Source organism: Salvia miltiorrhiza, chromosome 1 (assembly GCF_028751815.1).
Source record: "Salvia miltiorrhiza cultivar Shanhuang (shh) chromosome 1, IMPLAD_Smil_shh, whole genome shotgun sequence".
NCBI lineage: Eukaryota > Viridiplantae > Streptophyta > Magnoliopsida > Lamiales > Lamiaceae > Salvia > Salvia miltiorrhiza.
The window spans coordinates 70,861,622-70,885,609 of record NC_080387.1 but is presented as its reverse complement, the minus strand read 5'-3'; the positions used below and the strand labels follow the sequence as shown (position 1 = coordinate 70,885,609).

Below are 23,988 nucleotides of genomic sequence, written 5' to 3'. Positions count from 1 at the left end.
ATTCCATCACAAAAATGTGTCCTATTAATGCGATAGTAACATATAGGATTGCCCATTTGCCCCATTTGCCATATTCTAGTTTGGTCGGTATCCTTAATTGAGCATTCTTAACCACACACTCTAACTCGATTTGATAGTTTTTTTTTTTTTGAAAGGTAACTCGATTTGATAGTTTTTGATGGCCAAGATTTGTAGTTGCAGTCTGTCTTATCCACCAACCCTCGAGTCCCATGTGGCTAGATTGCAATTAAAACGTGACATTTTTCATTAAAACGCTAAAAATTGAAGACAAAAAACATGATTTAACCCTTATAATCATCACATACCAACTCACCATCCACCTTCACTACTTCAAATCGTGTGATTCTCAGTTACATGTCACATTCAATTTTATTCCATATGAATCCCATTACTTGTACAAGTATTTCATTGTATTCATATGGCATACACTAGCTTACACGGAAACAGAGCACTACTACAATAACAATGCATCAACAAATAAGTAAAACCACCCAACTTATTGAGACTTTCCCTCATTACATCCTTGTAGAAATACACATCAATCTCCTATAATCTGTAATAATTATATGCCTCTCCATCACCGGAGGGGAAAAAATCGATTCTGCAGCTAGAAGACGACTCTTAGTGGCTTCAAGAGCTAAATCCGAGCTCAGCAGCCTCCACGCCTCAAATATATCGATTTGTTAGAGATATATTGATAGACACGTTCAGACACTTATGATTCTTGCGGTTCAGTTCAGTTCAGGATCGGTCTGGTAGTACACTATATCGCCCGTGTCACTCACATAATGATCCTTTTTCATGCTCTTTAGGAGGACTCCCAGCAAGTATAATGGGAGAGGGCCTGATTTCTGAGGCTCCTTGTAATATTTACCTAGCACTGGCTTAACTGCTGCAGTCTGTGACAAAAATCACAAATGATGAGTAACTAATCAGTTAACTGTAGATTTTCAGAAGCTAGTTTCTTGAAGAAGATGGATACTTATTACTTACTGCTTCTATCAAATGGTAGTGTGGGATTTGGGGGAAGAGGTGATGTATAACGTGTGTCCCTATGTCGTGGTGGATGTTGTTTATCCATCCATAATCACGATCAAGTGTCGTGAGCCCCCCTCTCAGGTAACTCCATTCCTGCATTTCCAACGAAATCAATCCGAGTCAGCAAGGACGTTGAAACAATCTTTGTGGAGTTTCATGTATTCAAATAGAGTTAATAATGACGTTGGATTTACCTTTCCTCGGTACCAAGGAAGCTTCTCCTCATGGCCGTGGTGATGGAGGTAGGTAACTAGATCGAGCCACGCCACAAATCCCTGCATCCCAATTCCATTTTCAAGTTATACAAGGAAGCTTGGAACTCTAACAAGGTAAACAACGTTGAAGAAAGCGTGGAGCAATTGAGAGGAACGGAAGGAACTAACGAAGTAAGGTACGCCATAGAGTTTGAGCACTTGAAGAGGACCCATAAGGAAAGATAGCCCTGCAAGAATTGCAACCATTGCTGTCCAACAAACTGTCGAGGTAATAACATCCTTCCTCTCGTTTGGGACGAACAAATCGCTGTCTGGATGGAAATGAGAGCCTTTCTTCCCAGGACTTCTGCCCCACTACCATTACATGAATCATAAAGGAGCAATAGTTTTAATAAAGAGAGCCCAATATCATAAATTTTACGCGAAAGATTTGTATTCTGAAGAAAGTAGCCAACCAGATAGATGGGATAAGCCAGCATAGGGAAAGGCAATGTGAACCTCAACTTCTTGGTCACAAAATCCAATTGCTTGTATATCTTCTCAGATAACTGGAACAAACAATATATGATAGAAACAAACATCTTAACTTTTACTTTTTTCGACAAAAATAAGCAAAATACCAACTAAATTTCCCACATAGCAAAGTAGAAAAACAACTTACTGGATGCCAGGATTCATCATTCTCAACATGTCCATGGTTCTGATGGTGTGTCCTGTGACTAATTCTCCTGAACCATTCACCATTACACAATTTATGAAAATCAATTTTGGCTTTTTTTTTTCTTTTATATATTGAATATATACATAAAAAGAAATTATGCATTTGAGGTTCAGACTTACCATCCATGATAAGGAACAAGGATGGAAGAGTGAAGCAGGTGACCAACAACACTATTCAACTTTGGATCACTAGAAAAGCTCCCATGTCCACTGAAAAACAATTCAAGAATCATTAAAAGAACTAAACAAACACAAATCAAAATCAGAATCTACCCAAAAAATTAAACATACCAATCATGGCCAAGAACAAACAAAGCCCAAAACATAGTTCCCTGAGCAAACCAGTAGAGAGGCCAGACAGCCCAGTTGTTGAAATAGGCTGCAACTGCAGCCAATCCAAAAACCACAGCAACATCTCTCACAACATAGCTCATAGACCTCCATGGATTCTTAACCCAACAATGTTTAGGAATGGCTGCCCTAATATCAGACAGCTTGAATGGGGGTGGTGCACCAGGGTCAAATTCATCAGCACCATTTACTACCACACTCTCTCTCTCCTCATTCTCCTCCTTCTCCACCTCCTGAAATCTCAGTGGGGCACTCACCTTCAAACCCCAGTTCCTCCCTCTACCAACACAGCAGAATGAGGAATCATTGGAAAAATCTGTTCTTGAGATTCTCAGCTTTGAGGGGTTGGATTTGGAGAGAGATTGACCAGTTCTTGGCCTGAGGTAGATTCTTGGAAGTGGCCTTAAGCCACATTCTGATAGAACCCAACTGGTCATCTCGACAGCCCCAAATCTGAATGTAACCAAGATTTCACCTTTATGGAGTTTCTCTCACTAAGGTGAGAGGGAGAAGTGTGTGGAGTTGAGGGCTTTGCAGAATATGTATGTATATGCGTATGTATTAGCAGAAAATGGATGTGGGTAAGTAGATAATGCAGGAGATACTCACCTCAAATTCAAGAATCCCAACTGGTTGTGTTGGATTTTCGTGAGGCTTAGAATCTGAGGTGAATGTGGTTCATTTATATACGCAAATTTGAGGCTCTATTTCTCTTCTCTTTCCAACTCCACCATCTATGCCTCCACTGAGTTAGCAACCAAAACTACAACGTCGCTTTCGTCCTTGCAATTGCATACATGGTCTACTACTCCCTCTTACTGTTGACGCCACCGTAACTTTCCTCTCTCTCTCTCTCTCTCTCTCTCTCGTGAGTGTGGGTGTGAATGAATATGGGCCGATCTGTTCTCATAGCGAGGTGCGTGTAACAACATTCAACTTGCCTAACTTTATTTATTCATTTATTTTTATTATTTTATTTCTTTCGAGACGTCCTTGTGGAATCATTTTTCTGAGATATTTTTCGTAGGGACTTGTGATTATATTTTTTAATTTGATTCGGTATGGGAAAGGGACAAAGTATTTATGCTAATATTACAATTTAATGATCAAATAATATGAATAGAGATCGAGTATTTTGACTTTGGGTTAAAAATAAGTGTATTGACCTACAAATATTCGATTTTTTTTTAATTTTTTGTTTTGCACCTCACCTTATAATTTGTATTTTAAATACTTGAACATTATATTTTTTCTGATTTTTTACTCGACGAATTTTTATCCTCAAATCGTTCCTGACATAGTAGCCGAATTGAGATAGAAGTTTGAAGTGCATAATGAAGCAGATAAGTTTGTTGTCAATGTATGATTTCGAACAAAGTTCAAGTATTTACAGGCCAGTACCCTAAAAATTGAGACGCAAAATCGGAAAATGAGAAAACGTTCAAGTATTTACAGGTCAATACCCCAAAAGAATTGGGGTTAATGGTAGTTATATTTACTTTTAAAATTAATAAAATTGTGAGAGGTCTTCGATTTAATCTCGTTTGTATACAGTGTAATTTTTTCATTTTTATGTGGATAGTGCTTCCGTCTGCGTGCAATTATTTTCTACATTTATGTGGTGTAGAGGTCCTGCCTACATGCGGATAGTTTATTTAATTATATAATAGATATCTCTTATAATTTTTTACAAAAAAAAATATAATTAGAAGTTGTTTACTTTGGGGTATAAATAAGGGATACGTTTCATTTATTACCTCACAATTCGTTTATTTTAACATAATAAAAAATTTATACATGTAATTATATAGCCTCATCGAAGATGGGGAGTAATTTTAATGCGGGTGTATAGTAATTTGTTTTTGACCATTTCCAAGCGTGTGGAAATTGGAGATTTCTGACTTATTGTGATTCAAAAATCAAACTAACCCAAAGCTTAGAGCAATAATCACATTTTAAACGGCGGGTTTTGGTCGTTTTGGTCAATTTTAGTTTTGACAAGAAAGTGGGGGGTGTGGGCCCCCTCGCTTTTCAATGTATATTTCCTTTTTTTCCTCGTACCGACCACCTCCGGATGGCAGTGGGAACCTCCAATTAATTATTGCTATTTTTAGAAATTATCTCCATAAAATTAACCTAAAATTTGCAATTCTTTCATTCACATCGACAAAAGTTTATCTTTTTATATTTTTAATGATTTTATACAAAATATTATACTATAATGTTTCTTATTAACACAATTTCTCCAAATTAAATTTTCTTATCTGTCGATATATTAATTGTTTTTTTTCTATCTTATTGACCGGTACGGTGGGTTCTTGCTTTTCAAAGGCAATTTCGTGTTCAAAATATTTAATTGATTGAGAATACATAGTTGATGTACTAATGTTTCGACTTTTCCAATTAAGTAAAAAGTGTGCGAATAGAGAAAATTGATTAATAAATTCAATAGAAATTAGAAAGAAAATAAAAATATTAATAACTGCACTCTTCCTACAAATATTTTTATATAGTAAATAATTTATTTAATACAAATAATATAGTAGTACAAACAATATATCGGATTCTATTAAAAAATATATCGGATTTTATTAAAAAAATATTTCGCGAGGATTATTGTATCCCACTTGTAATATCAAAAAATATATCGGATTCTATTAGTGTAAAAAATATACAGAATAAAATATCTACAGACAATAATAAAGTACAAACCTTCAAAAATTAACTAAATAAAATGTTTACGTGCCAAGTCTTCAACAAATTTGAAAAACGTTAACGTGTGCCAGAAATAGTTAGGTCTATTCGGACAATCATATTTTGCCATATGCCATATTTAAATATTTTAAGTAAAATTCTATTTGATTATTTGCCTATGACACCAGTACCGACCAAATATGAGACCAGCTTGTATATCAAAATTAAATTTGACATCAATTAATTTAATTGGCCGGTTCGAAAATCACTATGTATTAACTGCTGATGTAGCCGTGTTAAATCAAATCGCATGCATATTTTACATCATAATTTTATTTATTGTATCACAATTAGTCAATTACAAGTGTTTGGCATCTAAGTAGCTATATATGCTCACCCAATAATAATGGTCGCCTCCATTAAAATATATATATATATATATAATCTAGAGCATCATATTACAGTGAGAATGCTATCTTTCGTAAAAAATAAAAAATAAAATAGTGCACAAGTCAGTATATAATGCTGCATAAACTATTTGTAATGATTGCATAATGAAATTTAATTAATTGATAAAATTTTCTCTTCTTCCAAATTCGAACCCATGTAAAAATTCATCCCCTCTAGATAAATATGAATTTGAAAATATAACGTTATATATTTATTATCATTTTTCACCATATTTGTCCCTTTTGATTTGAAATTAAAGTTCAATTTATTATTTTTATTAATTATGTGAAGCTAAAGGAAACATGAAGAAATCAGAATTTGATGTTTATATAATTTATAAAATTAATAATCTCAATAATAATTTATAAATTATTAGAATAATAATAAATGTACAGACAAAAATGATAACGGTAACGAGAGCTAAACGTGAGCAATGTTCGCATAAGATATGTGCTATAACATTTCTATCTATATAGAGAGAATGGATCCATAGAGAATTGTATATATTTTGAGAATAAAGAATTGATCACATATATATATATATATATATATATATATATATATTTAAAATCTGATAATACACTCTGATTATCAAAATTAATTATCTGTACATAATAATACTGATGAATTAAATGAAAAACAGGAAAATAAAAAATAAAAACTATTTCCGACGGCAGTTTGCCACCGGCCAGATACAAATGTGAACACTTTTGCCTATGCTAACTACTTTTTTTCCCCTGCAGAATGTACATGTTAGCTAGGTGCCTATTGTCGAAACTGAATTAAATATACTTTTTTGATAGTTTAATTTCAACTAATCTACAAATTTACTAATGACTTAAGAAATTACTTCTACCTAAAATTAAATTTTGGAGGGGATATTTTCCATATCGGTTAGCTTTATTCACCATTAAATTAAATTAAATAAGATTGATAGAAGAATCCGATTCGCAAGAGCAGTCACACTTGAATTAAATCTTGGAGAAGCGGAGGGGTTTGAACCTCGCACTATTTGGTGTATTTTTGGGGAACACTTATTTCAATTATATGTAAATTAAATATTGGCAAACTTTATTTTATTTTATTTAAATTTGAACGTATCAAGCATATAAGAAGGTGATTCGTTCGTTATTCATACCTCTTGGATAGTAACAATCTCATGTCAACATTTAAATAGTGTTTGGATGGGCATATAAATGAGTTAATTTGCATTCGAATTAAATATAAAATAAACAAAATTAACATCGTGCAGTACAAAACATTATTTGTATTTGTGACATAAGGCAAAAATTTGTAACAGATCGTTTAATCAGTTAAGCTTCGTCAGATTATACTCATATATCTGAATTTCAGAACCGATCACCTACCCACCGTGGGCAAGTATAATGTGTCCACCACTGATATGACAATTTTAATTTAAAAAGAGAATTAACATATCTTATTCTAATCAAAATTGTCACATCAGTGATGAGCACATTATGATACCTCAATATAGTTATGATATATTTGGTGCCACGTCAATACATTTAAACTCTACGAAGAAGATGAAGTGGAAGAAAACAAAAAGGGATATAAAATACAATAAAATAAAATGTGTTGACGCAGCGTATAAACTCCATAGTTTTTATTTTTGAAACCAACTCCATAGTATTTATTAATCCAATGGAACCTTGGGCTAGCCCAATTCGTTTTTTGGTTTGGGCCCAGCAGGCCAGGCCTGTATTACTGTATTAGGATATCGGGGCCCATTTGACAACTCTTATATATAGAGTGATTATATACATTAACTCCATTTTACACACTATAAAGTCTATAATCACTTATTTAAAAAATAAAATAAAAATATCAATAGAATTATTATATTTCTATATATATCCCCAATTTAAATACATAATAAATATTATTTCTTCCCTGTAGCCCCAAAAGAAAACCTGAAATTCATAAATAATGATACATCATATTTAGGGCTGTAAACGAACCGAGCCGAGCCGAATACTAGCAGGCTCAAGCTCGGCTCGTTTAAATATTCGGGTGTTCGAGCTCGGCTCGAGCTCGATTCGAGCTTTTATCTTGATGATCGAGCTCGGCTCGTCACCCACTTACTAAGCTCGAGCTCGGTTCGAGTTCGGCTCGGGTGATGCTCGATAATATCGAATTCGAAATTGAGCTCGAGCTCGGCTCGTTAGATGTTCGTATATATGATGTTCAAGCTCGAATTTATTATAAATTTAAGAAAATCTTCTTATTTAATATGTTACTCGAGTTCGACTCGTTTAAGGCTCGTGTACTAACTCGATTGAAGGCTCGACTGAAGGTTCGTGAACAGGCTCGCGAACATGTTCGTGAACAATCGAATTCGAACATGTTTGCGAACTCAACGAGCCGAGCACTGTCAGGCTCGAGCTCGGCTCGATAAAATTTTTGAGCTCGAAATCAGGCTCGAGCTCGGCTCGTTTATTATCGAATCGAGCTCCGAACGAGCTTTTTTCGAGCCGAATCTCGAATAGCTTGCGAATAGCTCTGTTCATTTACAGCCCTAATCATATTCCGACAAATATATGAAAAAGAGGAAGCAAAAAAAAGCACATTTTTCTTTTCAAAGGGTTACGTGAACAAATAAATCAGAAAATCAAGAAACCAACACCAAATTCCACATATGCCGAGAGGCGCAACTTCCCTCAATCATGGCACACTTTCACTTACCGCAAAAAAAAAGTATAATTAATTATTTGGACAAAGAGAACTAAAAATATTAAACAATAATACTGTAATCAATTCATTTGAAATGTTGCCACAAATGATAACAAGAAGCATACAAATAGTTATGGTGTTGTTGGACAAAATAATAAAATAGTTGATGGTGCAACTCACATGTTATAACTATTGGCATCAGTCAATATTGTTCAAGTAGTTATCACGGTTGTATTTGATCACTTGAAATATATAAATGTACTTTTATCTGCATAAACTAATTAATCCGTAAGTTGATTAATAACTTAAGATTTTTGAAAAACAACATGAGTACTTTAATCACCACTTTTCGCACATTAATTATTTGTCCAACTAATAAGCATTATATTGTCAGTAGGTTAACTAACTGATATCACTTAAAAACAAGACATTTTATTTGGAAAAAGTCAGCTCATCTATAAAGTGCTCATCAACAGACAGCACTCATACACCAATATTTACTCATTTGGGACCAACAAGTAAGCATAAGATCAATTCTACAAAGAATTAGTATAACAATCACTTTGTCATCATATCTAAAAGAAGAGGGAGAAGGTATACATAACGTTCTGGTCATTAGAGACTTTGTCGGAGTCTTAAGGAACTGTACCTTAATTAACAAGAAAAATGAAATACTAAATAAAGAATCCATATGAAAGGAAAAGCCTAAGCAAGGCAATAAATCAATAAATACGAATTCACCCGACCATCGATCAAAATATTTAGCACAATGCATGTCTACCAATGTTGAATTTATTTAATTTAAATTTATTTAATTTGTTCAGATTTCAATTTTTGTATATCACACTCTTTTTTAATTCTAAGTAATTAGTAAATTTTAAAATAAAATAATATTTTGATAAGTATGCTTATAATTAATATTCACGAACAACTTATCTAGGTTTACTTTCCATTTTAACTTTGAAAATATATTCACACGAGTGTAAAATTATATATTCTCCACGCGCATTTCATAAACAATATCACAATCCACTAAAATCTTTACGAAAACATAAACACTTTTCAACTACTACAAAATTCTTAATTAAATATATTACTCCACTACTTTATCTATATATTAAATATATTAATGACAAGGCGCGTGTAGGCGGGAGAAGCTCTATAAAAATATAAACGATTGCCCCTCACATTCACTACACAAAATGGCATCATCATCAGCCCACCATCCATTCGCCGCCACCGCCGCGCCGCCGCCCACCCCCTCTTTCGACTCCAATCTCTCCTCCGCTTCCACCTCTTCCGATTTCCTCTCAAATCTCCTCCACCGCCTCCCCCCTACCCTTTCCCTCAGCCATCGCTCCTCCCCACTCTCCTCTTCCTCCACCGCCACCGCCACCCCTCCCGTCGTTTCTCTCTCCGATCCGACCCCCTCTCTCCTCTCCGCCTCCACCGAACACGGCTTCTTCCACCTCACCCACCACCCCATTCCCTCCGACCTCCCCCTCTCAGCCGAATCCACCGCCCTCTCTCTCTTCGCCCTCCCTCACCACCAAAAGCAGCTCCTCTTCCCCACCAACTGGCCGCTCGGCCATGAAATAGACGACGACGGCGACGGCGAGTCGTTCTGCCTCGACTCGTCGTTCCCCGCCGAGTCAACCGGCGAGTTGAATTTCGATTGTTTGCGCGAGTTCACCACTGAAATGGAGAAGCTTGGATTGAAGGTTCTGGAAGAGTTGGCATCTGCTGTCGGGTTCGATAACCCGGCCCGGAATGAACTCTGCTCCCTTCTCTGGATATCCGATGGGGCGGGTAAACCGGGTCGGGTGTACCCGTATGCTGTGGGTTTGCATTACCAAATTAGGTGCCGGAAGCAGACCCTGTTGATGGATTCGGGTCGGGTCACTGTATCGGGGCTGGCGGATTCTGTATTAGTCACTCTTGGAGACATTGCTCAGGTCAGATTGCCAAAAACCTGCCTTTAAGTTATTACCGTTGTTTAGTAGTTAGATTTCTTAACACTTTGATTTTTACCTTGAAAAGCAAAATATGATTTAAGCTCAAGAAAATAATTATTGATAATTAATAAGAGAGATGGAGTTTGATCCTCGTTTTTTCAAACAATAAAAAAATGAAAATCGAAGGTTTATTTTTGTATATTACATATTATAATCGTATAATCGATAAATGTCTGAGAAGAACAAAAATATAGAGCAATTTGTTATGAAAAAGCTTGAATTCCTTATAATGTTATTATTGTGTGATTGCACATTACTTGAAGGAATTAATAGAATGTTAACTAATGCTACTACATTACGGGAAAATGAAGAAAAAAATCTCATTTAAGAAAAAGTAATAATAATAGATAGCCGCCTTTATAATTCCGTTCCCGAAAAGATTTTATTCCCAATACGTTATTCTAAAATAAAATCAAATACATTCACTTATTTCAATACATTGTCTTATTTGTTCAAAAAAAGGTAATAATTACACGAGTCTTTTTTTTTCAAATAAAATCAAATACTACATTCACTTATTAGTTATTTCAATACTTGCAAGATAGTGATAACCATACATAGCGCAATTAATATAATATTCGAAGAAAATTAGAAGAATAAAGATAGCTATAAACGTCTACATTTGAATATCATACAATTATACATGCATGTATCAATTAGTCTCTTGTTTGAATTGATATTCAATAAAATGTTCGGCTTTAAATTTCATATCTATCCACAGATTAGCTGGAACTCTATATTCGTTATTTATGATTTTTTAAGATAAGGAAACCACACGTGTCATTTATTTTTAGCTAGTAAATGTCAAACTTAGACTAAATAATATAATTAGTTGGATTTCTTGACTAAGGTTAGATGATTTTCAGGAAATTAAGTTGAGCACGTAACTTGATTAATTGTTAGCTTGGTTCCGCATTGTGGATTAAAAAAAAAAAGACCAAATCCAACCTGTAAATGAGATTTATTTTAAATCAGTTGAAATTAAAGTGTTAATTTTGTAGACAAAAGTGGTTGCCCTTAAGTTTAAGAGTGAATTAGGGATGCTTGCGTGCAGAGAAACCGACACGTTATGACCACTTATAATGTTTTAGGCATTTTCATATGTCATCACTTTATTGATTTATTTTTTAGTTACATCACACACTTATGCTGACTCAAACCTCTAATCTATTAATTTGAAAGATTCTTACCGATTAAGCTACTAATTAATGGAGTTGTATTGTCATCCTCCATTTGTCAATAATAAACCCTAGTAAATGAATCTTTATTCTAAAAATAAATATCAAGTGCTTCTTTGCTCTCTCCCCTAAAATACTCAATTGAAATTTAATAGTAAGACCATATCCATAATGCAAATCCTTAAACGATTATAAAAACTGGGCCAGTCTATGTGTGTGTGTGTGTGTGGGGGGGGGGGGGGGGGTTGAATTTACATTGCAACTAATTAAATTATATTTCTTCTTGTTTTGCATTTGTAATAAATTTTCAATTCGATCAATATGAAGTGGGTGTAGCATTTAACAAAATTCCTACAAATTTTGTGTCTGAAAATTATGGAACAGGTTTGGAGCAATGGAAGGGTAAAGAAAGTGAGAGGAAGGCCTTTCCCAAGTTCTTGTAATGAGAAACCAAATTGTCAATGCATAACGATGTCTTTGCTTATCACCCTTCCTGGGGAGAGCACCGTCTGCCCCCTCCTTCGCAACTTGATCGACGATGAGGACAACGACGACAATGGGGAAGGCGAGAAGAGATTGTTCAACTCGTTTAGTTTGGAAGATTATGCATGGAGAGTTTATCACCAACCTCTCCTCCTCAAAGACCCCCTTCTTAGATATTGCGCTTGATCATCATCATCATCATCATCATCATCATGTGTTTTTGGTCACGTACTTTATTTTTTTAATTGATGGAGATTCGTAATCATTACTATTGATGTGTATTTGATAAAATCACATTCTTGTGCAATAGTCTGCAAACCGTACATGACGAGTAAATTACACTTAATTCAAAACCAATTAAGAGATATTAGTGTTGATGTTGAAGATTTAGATATGGATTGAGGGATTTTAAAGGTAGAACTTGTAAATTAGCAATGAGCTTTCAAAAACACATTAGGGTAAAATTAACAATATAATAGGCATAAAAACTTTAAATAAAATAATCTAAAGTTACCAGATGCTTAGCATGATCGATAGCACTACGCGACGTACCCTCCATGATGGATAGCTATCCTTGTAGTCGGACCGCATGACTTAGAGAGGCGATTCTTGGACGTCTGAGCACACCTTGCTTGAGTCTCAGGCATAGCCCAATAAGCCCTCCAAGCAGTCTCAACGTCTGGTTGAAGATAATCAATCTTCTTGTTCCACTTCAGGAGGATCTCCTTGCACGTGGAGATGTAATTCTTATATGCCACTCGAGCCCCCTTAATCCACACCTTCTTAATTTCCTCCCTAGTATATTTACTTTCATTCCAACAAAATGCTTTCTGTTTAAAGATATTGCAAATAAGAGTAAAATTAGTATTGTACATGAGTGTTAATTTAGAATAACACATAATTATATATAAGATGTTTCTACCTCAAACTCATTGAAATACAAGTCCTTGATCTTCGGATCCAAATTCTTCCAATTCGTGCCACTTTGATGTGACATACCTTGAAAGCTATCAGTCGCCCTACTCCGAATGGCTTCAGTCGACCTCAAAACACTTAAATATTTGAAATTAATATTAGAATGAATGTATATTAAATTTTGAAGTAAATTGATACATTATGAAATGTACCTATGAGCGAAATACACCCATATCCGCCCATCAACAGCAACACGACTGACCTCATCAGGGTTACTAGCCGAGGTACCACTCGTGGGCGGCGTCATGGACACCTCCCGATCATCGGTCGAAGGACCAGAACTTGATGGATCAGGAGTGGACATCTATATGAAAATTAATTCGAAGTAATTAATATATTAGTTCCTTTGTTTATTGTTGACCACATTAAATACATAAATTGACAAATATGTTTACTCAATAAGAATCAGTATTTGAAGACTCGGGGGATTGTAAGATAAGGTCTTCATTGCCAATTTAACGAAGGATAAAGATTAGGATTTAAAGAAGGATGAAGATGAGGATTTGAAGAATGGGGATTGCGGATTAGAATTTCAACACAACAATAAAACCAGGGCGGTAGTCATTGCTACCACCTCCGCATCTCCCCCACCGGCGACACAATCATGCTATAATTATAATTAAAACATGCTCAACACAAATAATCATATAATCAAAACATGTTATTCGTCTCTCCCCACCGGCGATAAAATGAATAAAATAACATTTACAATCCAAATAACTAAGACCTAAAAGATGTTATGTTCTTCAAATAAACTTAAGTTCAAAATAAGTAAGAATGTAACTAAGTTCTTCAAACCAAATAATTCTGAGTTCTACTAACTAAACATAATCACATAAAATATATATTCTAAGTTCTACTAACTAAGTTCGACTAACTAAGTTCTACTAACTAAGTTTTATGTTTCACATAAACAATAAAATAATTCACATATAATTTGACATTAATTCACATATATGTTCACATTAATTCACATATAACTAACTAAGTTTTATATAATTAACAATGTCTAACTTAAATTAATAAATTCTAACCTATATTTCACATAATTAACATAAATTCATTTATTTAAAATCAACTTAAATTCTACAAAATTAAACTATCCGAAAATAGCAAAATTCCAGCGAGGGCAGGGGGCAGTCCAATGATGGGCAGGGGCTGGGTTAATTAAACTACTTAAATGTATTTAAAAAAACACACACACACACACCAAAAACACTTACCGGCGAGAGCAGCAGGTCTCCGGCGGCAGCGAGGGTGGGTCGGCAGCGGGTAGGAGTGGGGATGGACGGCAACGGCAGGGGTGGCGAGGGGCGGAGAATCAGCGTCGTAGGCGTCGGTGAAGTTGGGCGTTCGTCGGGGACAGCGCAATGAGTGAAGGGGACGGTGGGACAGCATGAATCGACGGCTGGTGGGGAAATCGGCGGGGGAGGGGAGAAATCGGCGGAGGATACAGCTGAAAACGAAATGGAGAAAAAAATAGAAACCCTAAGTATAACTCCGTTACTTTAACGACCGAAATTCGAAATGATCAAAAATTCGGTCGTTAACATTTATAAATTAATTTTAATTTCTCAGAATATTTAACGACCGAAATATACTGTCGTTATAATTAATTAATTAATTATTATCATTATATAAATCAACGACCGTTTATTCTCGGTCGTTAATAATGCATTATTTTAAATTTTTTATACTCCCTCTGACCCTGAAATAACTTCATCTTTTTTTTTTGCGACATTCCCCAAATAACTTTCTCTTTCTTTCTTTCCATTTTTGGACAACTATCTGACCACTAATAATATTTATTTATTCTTACTTTTCACTTTTCATCACTCTCAATACTAATTATAACACATTTTCACAACTTCCAATAATAATTATAACACTTTTTCTCCATTATCAATACACTTTACAACTTTTCCTTAAAACTCGTGTCGTTCCCAAAGAGGAAGCTATTTCTGGGACGGATGGAGTATTACTTAATGACCGAAATTCGATCGTTAATATTTATTAATAATTAATTTATTAGTAACTGTCGTTAACTTAATACGGAAATGAAAAAAATAATTTCAAACAAAAAAAATTACGATCGTTATTAACGGCTGTCAACTTAAAATTAAATCGAAAATAGCTAAAAAAACATTAACGACCATATATCGGTCGTTAAGTCGTAACGATCGAATTTACCAGTCAATAAACGTAAAAAAAATAAAGATAAAAAATTAATAATTTTGGTCATTAATTTTTAAAATTCGATCGTTAATCCCGCTATTTTAGCGACTGAACTTTTCGTTCGCCAAATTCAATCGCAGGAGCAGTGTTTTCTTGTAGTGATTGTTGTATATGGGTTTATGCGTGGTAATATCCCATTGCCAAACTCGAGAGAGAATGATAAGGTTGCAACCAAGGACACGTGGCTTAATGCTACTCGGTGAAGGAAATCTAATCAGATTTTAGGCGCCTTTGTATCTCTAACCGAAATAACGAACCCACCATAATCATTAATCAAGAAAAACAAAATATTACCATACCATTTACATTTTGGCGGTGATGATTCCACTTCAGTGGATAAGATAGTTCTAACTCGTATACAAGAATTCCCTCTCCAAAACTCACCAATTTTTTTTGGCAATTCCGAGCTAAACACTTGGAATTTATTTTTTCCTCTTCACACAATCAAACCCTGATTGCCCGATTCCGATGTTGGCGAGATCCAATTGACTACTGAATTCCCATAGAATTTCGTTTCGAATTCTGCGGCAATGAACTTATCGGCGAGTTTTGGCGGGAATCTCGTCCTTCCCGTTTCTCGCTGTGATTCTTGCAGTCGAGTTTGCTTTTTGTCTCCTGCGACAGTGGGATGGAAGTTGAGCTCTCGCTGCTTGTTGAGGTTCCTGCAAATTACTTAGTTTTTTTTTTTTTTTTTTTTGCCTTTCATTTTATCTGCGTTTGCGTGTGTGTATGGTAATCGGTAAAGTTATGTATCTGAGCTGTGATTTGATTTGCTAAACTTTTGGTTCTATTTTTGGGATTAGGAAAAATATGAGGGTAATTAGGAGAGTTAGTGAGACAGAGGAGCAGCCTGAGAGTAATAACGAGGAGGTACTTTTTTTTTTTTCTCGTGTTTTATTGTGCTGTATGTATCTAGCTCTTGGTTGATATGAGAAATGATTTTGAAGGAAAGAAACTCTCATGGAGAAGAAGGATTTGTGGCGAGTGATTCAACTGTCTCGAATGAGTCCAAGCAGGATTCTCAGAATGCGGTTAGTAATCAGTTTCATTTCTAAAGAAAAAAAGGGAAAAACTGTTCTGTGTTGGCCTGTCTGTTCTACCATTATAGGGCTTCTTGATGTGGTAATTACTTTTTCTAGGATAACAATCAATCGGCTGAGTCGGGCATCTTTGAGACGAAAGACCTGGTAAACAATGTTGCCGATGGAACCAGTGACGCCCAAGTCAAAAGTGAGGTACTCTTCGAGTTATCTAGTTCATCAATTACAGCATTTTCCTGACTGATTGTTGTTTATTAGTTTAGCCACTGATTAATTCATTATGCATCAACAAACTCTTAGAGGGGCTGTTTACATTGGGTGATGGATTAGATTGACAATTCATAGTATTGAGTATTTGAAGAATTACATAATCAAATAAGCTCAAAAATTGTTTAAGTTATCAAAGTAGTATGGAGAAGATGAGTGCATGAGTGACCATGAGCAATTTCATATAAAATGTACATACCATGAGCAATCTATTGAAGTAGGCTCCACTTTATTTGCTCATTTTTTTATGTATAGGTGTTTTGTCTGAATTTCACATTTATTTTGTTGATATGATGATATTACAGGATGATAAAGATGTTCAAATTACGAGTGGGTCGCCTCTTCCAGGTCTGAAGGTGATTACAATGTAGTATCAAATATGAAATAGTTGTTAATGCCTTTCTCCCCTCTCCCTGATGGCATTTTACTTCCCTTTTCTGTATGAACAGCAGCAAGAGTTTGATGAATCAATAAGAATTTCAAAGGAAACCATTGATGTCCTGAAGGATCAGATTTTTGGTTTTGACACATTCTTCATAACCAGCCAGGAACCCTATGAAGTAAGTTCTGATACAAGGAGCAAATGACTGCAGGCCTTGATTGTCTGGCTGTAGTAATGATGCCGTAACAACCCCCTGATTTTCCCGTCTTTGATACAGGGTGGCGTGCTATTCAAGGGAAACCTACGAGGACAAGCTGCCAAAAGTTATGAGAAAATAGCAACGAGAATGGAAGTCGGTGATTCAGCACCCACCATACATGTTAAGTGTATTCTTGAACATGATCATACTATTTCTTATGTGACTTCAAATATTATGTACAGGACAAGTTTGGAGATCTGTATAAATTGTTCCTTCTAATTAATCCGGAGGATGATAAACCTGTAGCGGTTGTGGTACCAAGGAAGACACTGCAACCAGATACCACTGGTGAATTGCTAGCTCTTCTTCTGTTGAATATTGTTGAGAATGTTCTCTTATGAAATGGCAACATGGTTTTAAAATGTAGCTGTTCCTGAGTGGTTTGCTGCGGGGGCTTTTGGATTGGTCACGGTGTTCACCTTACTTTTGAGAAATGTTCCTGCACTGCAGACAAATGTATTGTGAGTTTTTCTCTTTTCCTGTGTATATCAACTATCTGTGGTGTGGTATGCTCTTTGAAAAATCACCTCATTATCAGATTTCTAGACTTGTCACTTTCCTTTAGTTGTATGTTTTCCAAGTGTAGAAACAACATGATTTGGCCATTGACATACGTATATCGCTCTCTTCCAGATCAGTATTTGACAATGTTGAGTTGTTGACGAATGGCCTTCCCGGAGCCCTTGTTACTGCACTTATTCTAGGCACACATGAAATCAGTCATATTATAGTTGCAAAAGAAGCTGGGATTAAGCTGGGTGTGCCATATTTTGTCCCTAGTTGGCAGGTGAGGGATCATGCTTTTCTACATCATTTCTTACTTCAGTTGCTGCTAATTATGTACATGATGAATTCCAAGTAGACATTTGATGAGATGATGAATTTGGAGTCAGAAGGATTCATGATAATCATGTCATCCATTTATATTTCCTACTTGACTGTTTGATACCATACATGTTCATCCTTATCTAAGGAGCTTCAAATAAGTAATGAGCTTGAAATGGCAGATAGGCTCCTATGGTTCTATAACAAGGATACTGAATATAGTTCGGAAGCGTGAGGATCTCTTGAAAGTTGCAGCCGCTGGTCCTTTAGCCGGCTTTGCTTTGGGCTTCGCTCTTCTGCTTTTAGGATTTATTTTGCCTCCGGCTGATCAGCTAGGCGTAGTCGTGGATCCTTCTGTATTTCATGAATCACTACTAGTTGGAGGAATAGGTAAACTTGATTTTCTTCAATTTGCTTGTGTTTGATAATACTGACATGAAAATATGTTGGTGGAAACATAGCTAAGCTCCTTCTTGGAGGTGTTCTGAAAGAAGGCACCCCTCTGTCAGTAAATCCAGTTGTGATATGGGCATGGGCTGGACTCTTGATTAATGCCATTAACAGCATTCCTGCTGGAGAGCTTGATGGCGGCCGGATTGCTTTCGCTCTCTGGGGAAGAAAGGTAGAAACAGCATCCAAATCCAGCAGTGGAGCCAGCTGATGACTGATCAGCTAGCTTGTGTGTGCAGGCTTCATCGCGCTTCACTGCAGCCTCCATTGTGCTTCTTGGACTGTCTTCGTTGTTCAGCGACGTGGCGTTCTACTGGGTGGTGCTGATATTCTTCCTGCAGAGAGGGCCGATCGCGCCTCTGTCGGAGGAGATCACGGAGCCTGAGGACAAGTACAAAGCCCTGGGAATTGGTGTATTGGTGTTGGGACTGCTGGTATGCTTGCCCTATCCATTCCCTTTTACTACTGATGATATGCTTAACTTTTAGCTTTATACCATTTGCTTGTTAATTTCTCACTATCTGAGTTGTCTTGTGAGGTATAAATGAATATCACAATTTTGGCTATACTTTTCTGCTATTAATCCACCTTCTGCTTTTTGAAATATGCAGTTTTTTTCATTAGAATATATTTGTTCATAACTGCTAGTTATGCACTTCAGCACTCATGTATATTTCAAAAATATTACATCAAACTCATAGCACAAAGCTCTCCCAGGTGAAAGCAGTTGGATGATTTTTGTTTATTTATTTATATTTAGAAGAGGATGTTATTTTTTGAAAAATATATTTAAAGCTTGTTTCTGTAATGGTATGTAGTATTTGTTAAAAAAAATTAATTGTGAGAAAACTCTACGGTTTGAACTCTATACGATTTATTTCTCCCTCTTTGTCGTCTCTCAAACTCTTCTATGCTACAACACCCCTTAATGAAGACGAAAATTTTGGAATTTTGATGATGAAGATGTCTACACACTCTAAAATCGTGTGTGCGGATTTGTTTTCATTTTATGAACTTATAATAATAAAACTTCAAACATACAGAATCAAGGTGGAATAAAAGAAAAAAAGAAAAAAAGGTGGAATAATAAAATTTTAACATAACTTATTTTATTTGGTCATGATCTTCGATGTACGCATCTTATGTGTCACGTAATTTTTTTTTTTTGATAAACTTACAGTATTAAATAAAAAAATTTAAAAGTTGTGTCATAGAAGACTCGAACCCAAGACCTTTGACCTTGAACATTAACCCTTTATCGCTTGACCAATACACACATTATATAAATTTTTCAATGTTAGGAAAGTAGCTCCAACGTGGATTTGATAAATTTTTGATGAATGTGTAGTATATTTTTTTGGCAATAGTTAAAAGTGTGATATATATATATTTTTTAAACTTGCAATATATTGCAATTTAATTCATGTCCCCTCAATTCTGTAAATTTTGAATTTAAACACATTTCAAATCGATAAGTCTAAATTCATTTCCCACCAGGTAATATTATTTCTTTGTATTGCAAAAAAAAAAAAAAATCATTACTAATAATAAAAAGATATCACTAATTTGTATAGATATAAATTTCATTTAAAGTTAATCTTTCAGGAAGAGCAATTTTATGTTAGTTTTACCTTCTTGATGAAGTGGTCAACCTCTAGAACTCTAGAAAGTTATGGTTGTATCGAGCAAAACCAAGCAAACTCAAGAATTAACGACTGCATATAAATATAGAGTTAATTGTATATAAATTACCGAACTTTCAACAAATTCTCATTTTGCACATGAACTTTAAAATCTTTATTAAATTCACTCAACTATTAATTTCTTCTCATTTTGCATATTTGTCCATTTTTCCGACCAAACTTTGAGCTTGAAATGACGTCGTTTTCATCGAACTATGCATTACAACGTCAGTGCTATTTTTCCATACAATCGTATTTATGCCACGCAAGTATATTCATGTCAAGCGAGTATAATATTGGCGGTATTCACATACTTATAATTTTGTGGTAACCAACAATATGCAGCAAGAAACGACGAAATCTTTGAGTTCAAAGAGCAAAAGATGTGTGTAAACATGTACTATATATATGAGTATGAGGCGTGATGAGCTAACCTTCAAAGTTTTAAGGAGGAAAATCTCTTTCTATTCAATGCTAATTAAGCCGCTCCCTTTCTGTAACTTACTTCTCTTCCTTATGTACAATTCGAACAGCAGACAAGTTGCATCAACGCTCTTTGATATCATAGGATTACTAATTGGACTGCAGGAGGTTTTTTTGGCTCGAGCTGCTTCCTCGCACGTCTTCGAGCAGATTCTTCATTCTTGATCTGAGCAATCCCCAGAGGCGATCTCTCCAGAATTTGGTTGTGAGGATCAATCACGATTTTCTGTAGAGCAACAGCATTTTCGAGGAAGTACATGGCAAGTTCAGCATCACTCGTACGGCCATAGTACCCCACAATCTCTACCAATGTCAGGTGCTCGTGGGCACATTCGGGTGCTCGCCTCATTTTTCTTCTTCTCTTGGAGGGTGACATCCATATCAACTGCAGCCGCGATAGGGGAAGACATAAAACATAAAAATGAAAATACAAGTTAGCAAGAACATGGTTTCCATGTTCCAAATAGTTAAACATAAGAAGCATGGATGTCTCAAATTCGAAAGATGTACAAGCAACTAAGAATTTGCAGCATTGATCTCCTAGGACAATGTAAATCTACATAAATTTGAGGTCCGGACTACTAAATTTTATAGGTATTGAGCACATTACATGAAATATCAACTGTTGATCAGTAACACAGCCAACTATATGTGCATTTGAAGAATGTGTTGCTCCCTAAGTTCTCAGATAATATGCGTACCGCTTCTTATTCCTAAATTATGACTCCTTTCACTCCTAAGCCATAGTGAATACCTTCCCATTATCATGGAAAATTTTGAGGTAAATCGACCCTCAAAGTTTGGCCCATAAAATAGTTCAATTGACCATCTGCAGATGTTGAACTTCCAAGTTGCAGCATCCCTCTCTCTCTCTCTCTCTCACACACACACACACACTCAGACGAGCATGATGAAACACACTAGCGAACATGGCATTTCTTGGAGGACGGTTGAAGAATTCGAGAACTTGACCATGAACATGACACAGTTCAAAACCAGACTAACTTGAGACTAATTGCTTGAAACCCATCAAAGAGGGAACAGAGGCAAGATTCCTGAAATAGTGGAATATTTCTCCAAGATCGGTCATGAAAGAGTTATAAGATCAGCTTCTTGCAGTGGCAAGTATCTAAATGAAAATAAAGAGAGATTCTTGACAAATATATCTGTCAATTCCAAATGAACCTTGTAAGAGATTCTCTCTTAAGCATCTCTACTGGAATAGATACTCAAAACATTACATCTAGTCTCCCATTTTGACTCATTACTCTGTGTGAAGCTTCGATAAATACCGAATTATAAGATAATATAACCTTGCTATAGAAAGGATAGATCTAAATAAGGAAAAGCAATGTGAACAAAGTGAAAGCAGAGATCAACTTACAAGATCAGAGATTGTAAATAAAACCTGACTATTTTCATAGTAACAGAAAGAAGGTTACTTTTCTCACATATACAAACCACAAATAAATAACAGCTGACAATGCAGCTAAATGATGAGTTAAACATTCCAAATACAGAGTTCAAATGCATACCTGCAGTACAAATCTATTCAAATTAGGGCATGCCTTTATCAAGGAAGTGAACTCAAGAAGACTATCATCATCCCATGCTCCAACTTTTAGAATTAGCTGCTTGAGGTTGGGCAAAACAGGAAAAGCGAAAATCTTTATGTTTTCCTGAAAATACGAAAGCAAGCATCAATCCACGCTCATTTTCAGTCCGTAAAGAAACAAAGGACTCCATTTACTTACCTCAGGACGATATATATCCAATGTAAGAACCTCAAGCTGATAGAGACAGCAAGAAAGTTGTCTAAAGACATTGTTCTCCAGTCCAGAATATCCTTCCCCAATAGAAATCTCATCAAGCATGGGAACATTGCTAATAATTAAATCGATGCCAGGACCCAAATAACTAAATGACACAAGGTTTACGTTGGAGATCTCAATCGTGTCTATTCCCAGACAAAAGACTATCTCTAGGTACTTCAGCGGAAGTTCAAAGCCAGTAACCTTCACATTCTTTAAACCCCCAGAGCCATGTATGGATAAATATTGCAGCACCAGACACGTGGACAAGAAACAATCCAGAGCTTCTTCACTCACATTCACACATTTCAGCGAGAGAGCTTTAAGGCATTTCAAGCCAGTCGACATGCTGGGCTGCGTTAGAGCAAGATTTGAATAGACATTCTTCAACGAAGACCCTTTAGACTGACTCAATGGCTTATACGGAAAGGTGTAGTTGCGCGTGGGCTGACGAAGAGTCTCCCCATTTTCCAACAAGTCCAACTCAAGCCTCTGAACCCTCTTTGCAATGGCAAATTTCACCCAATTGTCAATTGCACTCCTCGAACTCTTGTCCAAATCGAAACAAATCCTAACAGCATCCAGTGTTGGCCCTCTATGCTGTCTCACTACACGGTTCACCCAATTAATGTATTTTGGCCTCTCGGAGCTCCTTAATTTGGGGTCAGCAGCAATATTATCCAATGTGTCATTAGCATCAAAATCTAATCCAGCTACATTAGTCCATAAATGCCGCCATCGCCTTGACAGAATACTAGTAACAGCAGCTTCCTTGAGCGTTAAACATGATAAGATCGTAACCAGAAGATCATCCGGCAATGCACTGATGCAATCATCCGCATTAAACAGCTCCTTTTTATCACATTCAAGAACAGTACAAGAGCACAAAATTAGCAATTTTTTCACATACAAAAATTCCTCATAGTTTTAACAAGATTAACAGCCCACATTAATAAATAACCGTCGCTTCAACTCAGACATGTTGACAGTATATCAAGTATGCAGATCAAAAATCAAATTACACACCTACTTTTTTTATTTTATTTTATTTTATATTAAAAGGAACAATAATTATTATTACTACTAAATAATCACATGAAAACAACTAAACCTTAGGTTCTGTAAGCCGCGCTCTTTTCCTCATTGAAGCCGCCGATACAGCAGCTATTGTAATCTATATTGAGATTCTCAAAGCTGCCAAAAATAAGACAAAACGTAAAAATCCAGAATTATCAACAAGAATTTCAACTCAACACAACACTTAGCATATCAATTTTGTGCATATCTCAGTGATTACACACCATATTAGTGTGCAATGAAGAGGAGTTGAAGTACCTGAGACGAGAGTAAAACACCACGAGGAAATATGGAAGAAATTTGGAGATACACAAACCTAAGAAAAATTACTGATTAAACACGGTTGTGAGTTTTATAAATTATCACGATTTTCTTCCTCCCCAAAAAGTGAGATTTTCGCGGAATATTAGAATTATAACTATCACATTAAAGCTTAATATCTGGAAATTTTTACGACACCTATTGTCTTAATTACCTTTCGACATGGGCCTGATAAAGCCACCATCAATTGAGTTTTAATAACAGCAGCATTAAGAACTTCATTTTCTTTTTTCTTTTCTTTTTATTCATTCATAAAGAATGATAATTCAGGTAAATCAAATTTTAATTTCTTGACAGTTGATACTTGATTTTAATTTTATTCATT

General features: G+C 35.6%; 4 protein-coding genes across 7 annotated transcripts; 2 read left to right on the top strand and 2 right to left on the bottom strand.

Annotated features, from left to right (window-relative positions):
- Positions 1-364: 364 nt before the first annotated feature.
- Positions 365-3,283, bottom strand: LOC131005695 (omega-3 fatty acid desaturase, chloroplastic-like). Its single transcript, XM_057932728.1, has 8 exons — positions 2,286-3,283; positions 2,115-2,204; positions 1,936-2,002; positions 1,730-1,822; positions 1,443-1,628; positions 1,254-1,334; positions 1,015-1,152; positions 365-920 (listed from the first exon to the last, which is right to left on the bottom strand). Exons 1-8 carry the CDS (start codon positions 2,780-2,782, stop codon positions 753-755), a joined length of 1,320 nt encoding a protein of 439 aa, XP_057788711.1. The 5' UTR covers positions 2,783-3,283; the 3' UTR covers positions 365-752.
- Positions 3,284-9,313: 6,030 nt separating this feature from the next.
- On the top strand, positions 9,314-12,163 carry LOC131005694 (uncharacterized). Its single transcript, XM_057932727.1, has 2 exons — positions 9,314-10,135; positions 11,758-12,163. Exons 1-2 carry the CDS (start codon positions 9,383-9,385, stop codon positions 12,040-12,042), a joined length of 1,038 nt encoding a protein of 345 aa, XP_057788710.1. The 5' UTR covers positions 9,314-9,382; the 3' UTR covers positions 12,043-12,163.
- Positions 12,164-15,257: 3,094 nt separating this feature from the next.
- On the top strand, positions 15,258-21,047 carry LOC131005690 (probable zinc metalloprotease EGY2, chloroplastic). 3 transcript variants are annotated; one of them, XM_057932723.1, is made up of 14 exons: positions 15,335-15,724; positions 15,870-15,936; positions 16,014-16,097; positions 16,206-16,301; positions 16,679-16,729; positions 16,823-16,933; positions 17,033-17,107; positions 17,197-17,302; positions 17,382-17,475; positions 17,648-17,801; positions 18,022-18,229; positions 18,301-18,461; positions 18,529-18,723; positions 20,505-21,047. In XM_057932723.1, exons 1-14 carry the CDS (start codon positions 15,597-15,599, stop codon positions 20,529-20,531), a joined length of 1,557 nt encoding a protein of 518 aa, XP_057788706.1. In that variant the 5' UTR covers positions 15,335-15,596; the 3' UTR covers positions 20,532-21,047. The 3 variants fall into 3 exon arrangements, with proteins under 3 accessions (XP_057788704.1, XP_057788705.1, XP_057788706.1); XM_057932721.1 differs by lacking the exon at positions 20,505-21,047 and having other exon boundaries at positions 15,258-15,724; positions 18,529-18,893; XM_057932722.1 differs by lacking the exon at positions 20,505-21,047 and having other exon boundaries at positions 15,317-15,724; positions 16,826-16,933; positions 18,529-18,893.
- On the bottom strand, positions 20,343-23,874 carry LOC131005693 (F-box/FBD/LRR-repeat protein At5g56420-like). Of its 2 annotated transcripts, XM_057932724.1 has the most exons (6): positions 23,818-23,874; positions 23,601-23,658; positions 23,377-23,459; positions 22,209-23,117; positions 21,990-22,133; positions 20,343-20,839 (listed from the first exon to the last, which is right to left on the bottom strand). In XM_057932724.1, the coding sequence occupies exons 3-6, from the start codon at positions 23,407-23,409 to the stop codon at positions 20,534-20,536; spliced, it is 1,392 nt and encodes a 463-aa protein (XP_057788707.1). In that variant the 5' UTR covers positions 23,410-23,459; positions 23,601-23,658; positions 23,818-23,874; the 3' UTR covers positions 20,343-20,533. The 2 variants fall into 2 exon arrangements, with proteins under 2 accessions (XP_057788707.1, XP_057788708.1); XM_057932725.1 differs by having other exon boundaries at positions 23,601-23,827.
- Between the last annotated feature and the right edge of the window lie 114 nt (positions 23,875-23,988).

Coding starts and splice junctions, on each gene's coding strand:
- LOC131005693 (XM_057932724.1), bottom strand. CDS start 23,409: ATGAGGAAAAGAGCGCGGCTTACAGAACCTAAG. Junction 22,134..22,208: donor TGGATATATATCGTCCTGAG/GTAAGTAAATGG, acceptor TCGTATTTTCAG/GAAAACATAAAGATTTTCGC. Junction 20,840..21,989: donor TGAATAGATTTGTACTGCAG/GTATGCATTTGA, acceptor TCGCGGCTGCAG/TTGATATGGATGTCACCCTC.
- LOC131005694 (XM_057932727.1), top strand. CDS start 9,383: ATGGCATCATCATCAGCCCACCATCCATTCGCCGCCACCGCCGCGCCG. Junction 10,136..11,757: donor CTCTTGGAGACATTGCTCAG/GTCAGATTGCCA, acceptor ATTATGGAACAG/GTTTGGAGCAATGGAAGGGT.
- LOC131005690 (XM_057932721.1), top strand. CDS start 15,597: ATGAACTTATCGGCGAGTTTTGGCGGGAATCTCGTCCTTCCCGTTTCT. Junction 15,937..16,013: donor CTGAGAGTAATAACGAGGAG/GTACTTTTTTTT, acceptor ATGATTTTGAAG/GAAAGAAACTCTCATGGAGA. Junction 16,730..16,822: donor CGCCTCTTCCAGGTCTGAAG/GTGATTACAATG, acceptor CTGTATGAACAG/CAGCAAGAGTTTGATGAATC.
- LOC131005695 (XM_057932728.1), bottom strand. CDS start 2,782: ATGACCAGTTGGGTTCTATCAGAATGTGGCTTAAGGCCACTTCCAAGA. Junction 1,823..1,935: donor ATGATGAATCCTGGCATCCA/GTAAGTTGTTTT, acceptor TGTTTGTTCCAG/TTATCTGAGAAGATATACAA. Junction 1,335..1,442: donor TCTATGGCGTACCTTACTTC/GTTAGTTCCTTC, acceptor ATTGGGATGCAG/GGATTTGTGGCGTGGCTCGA.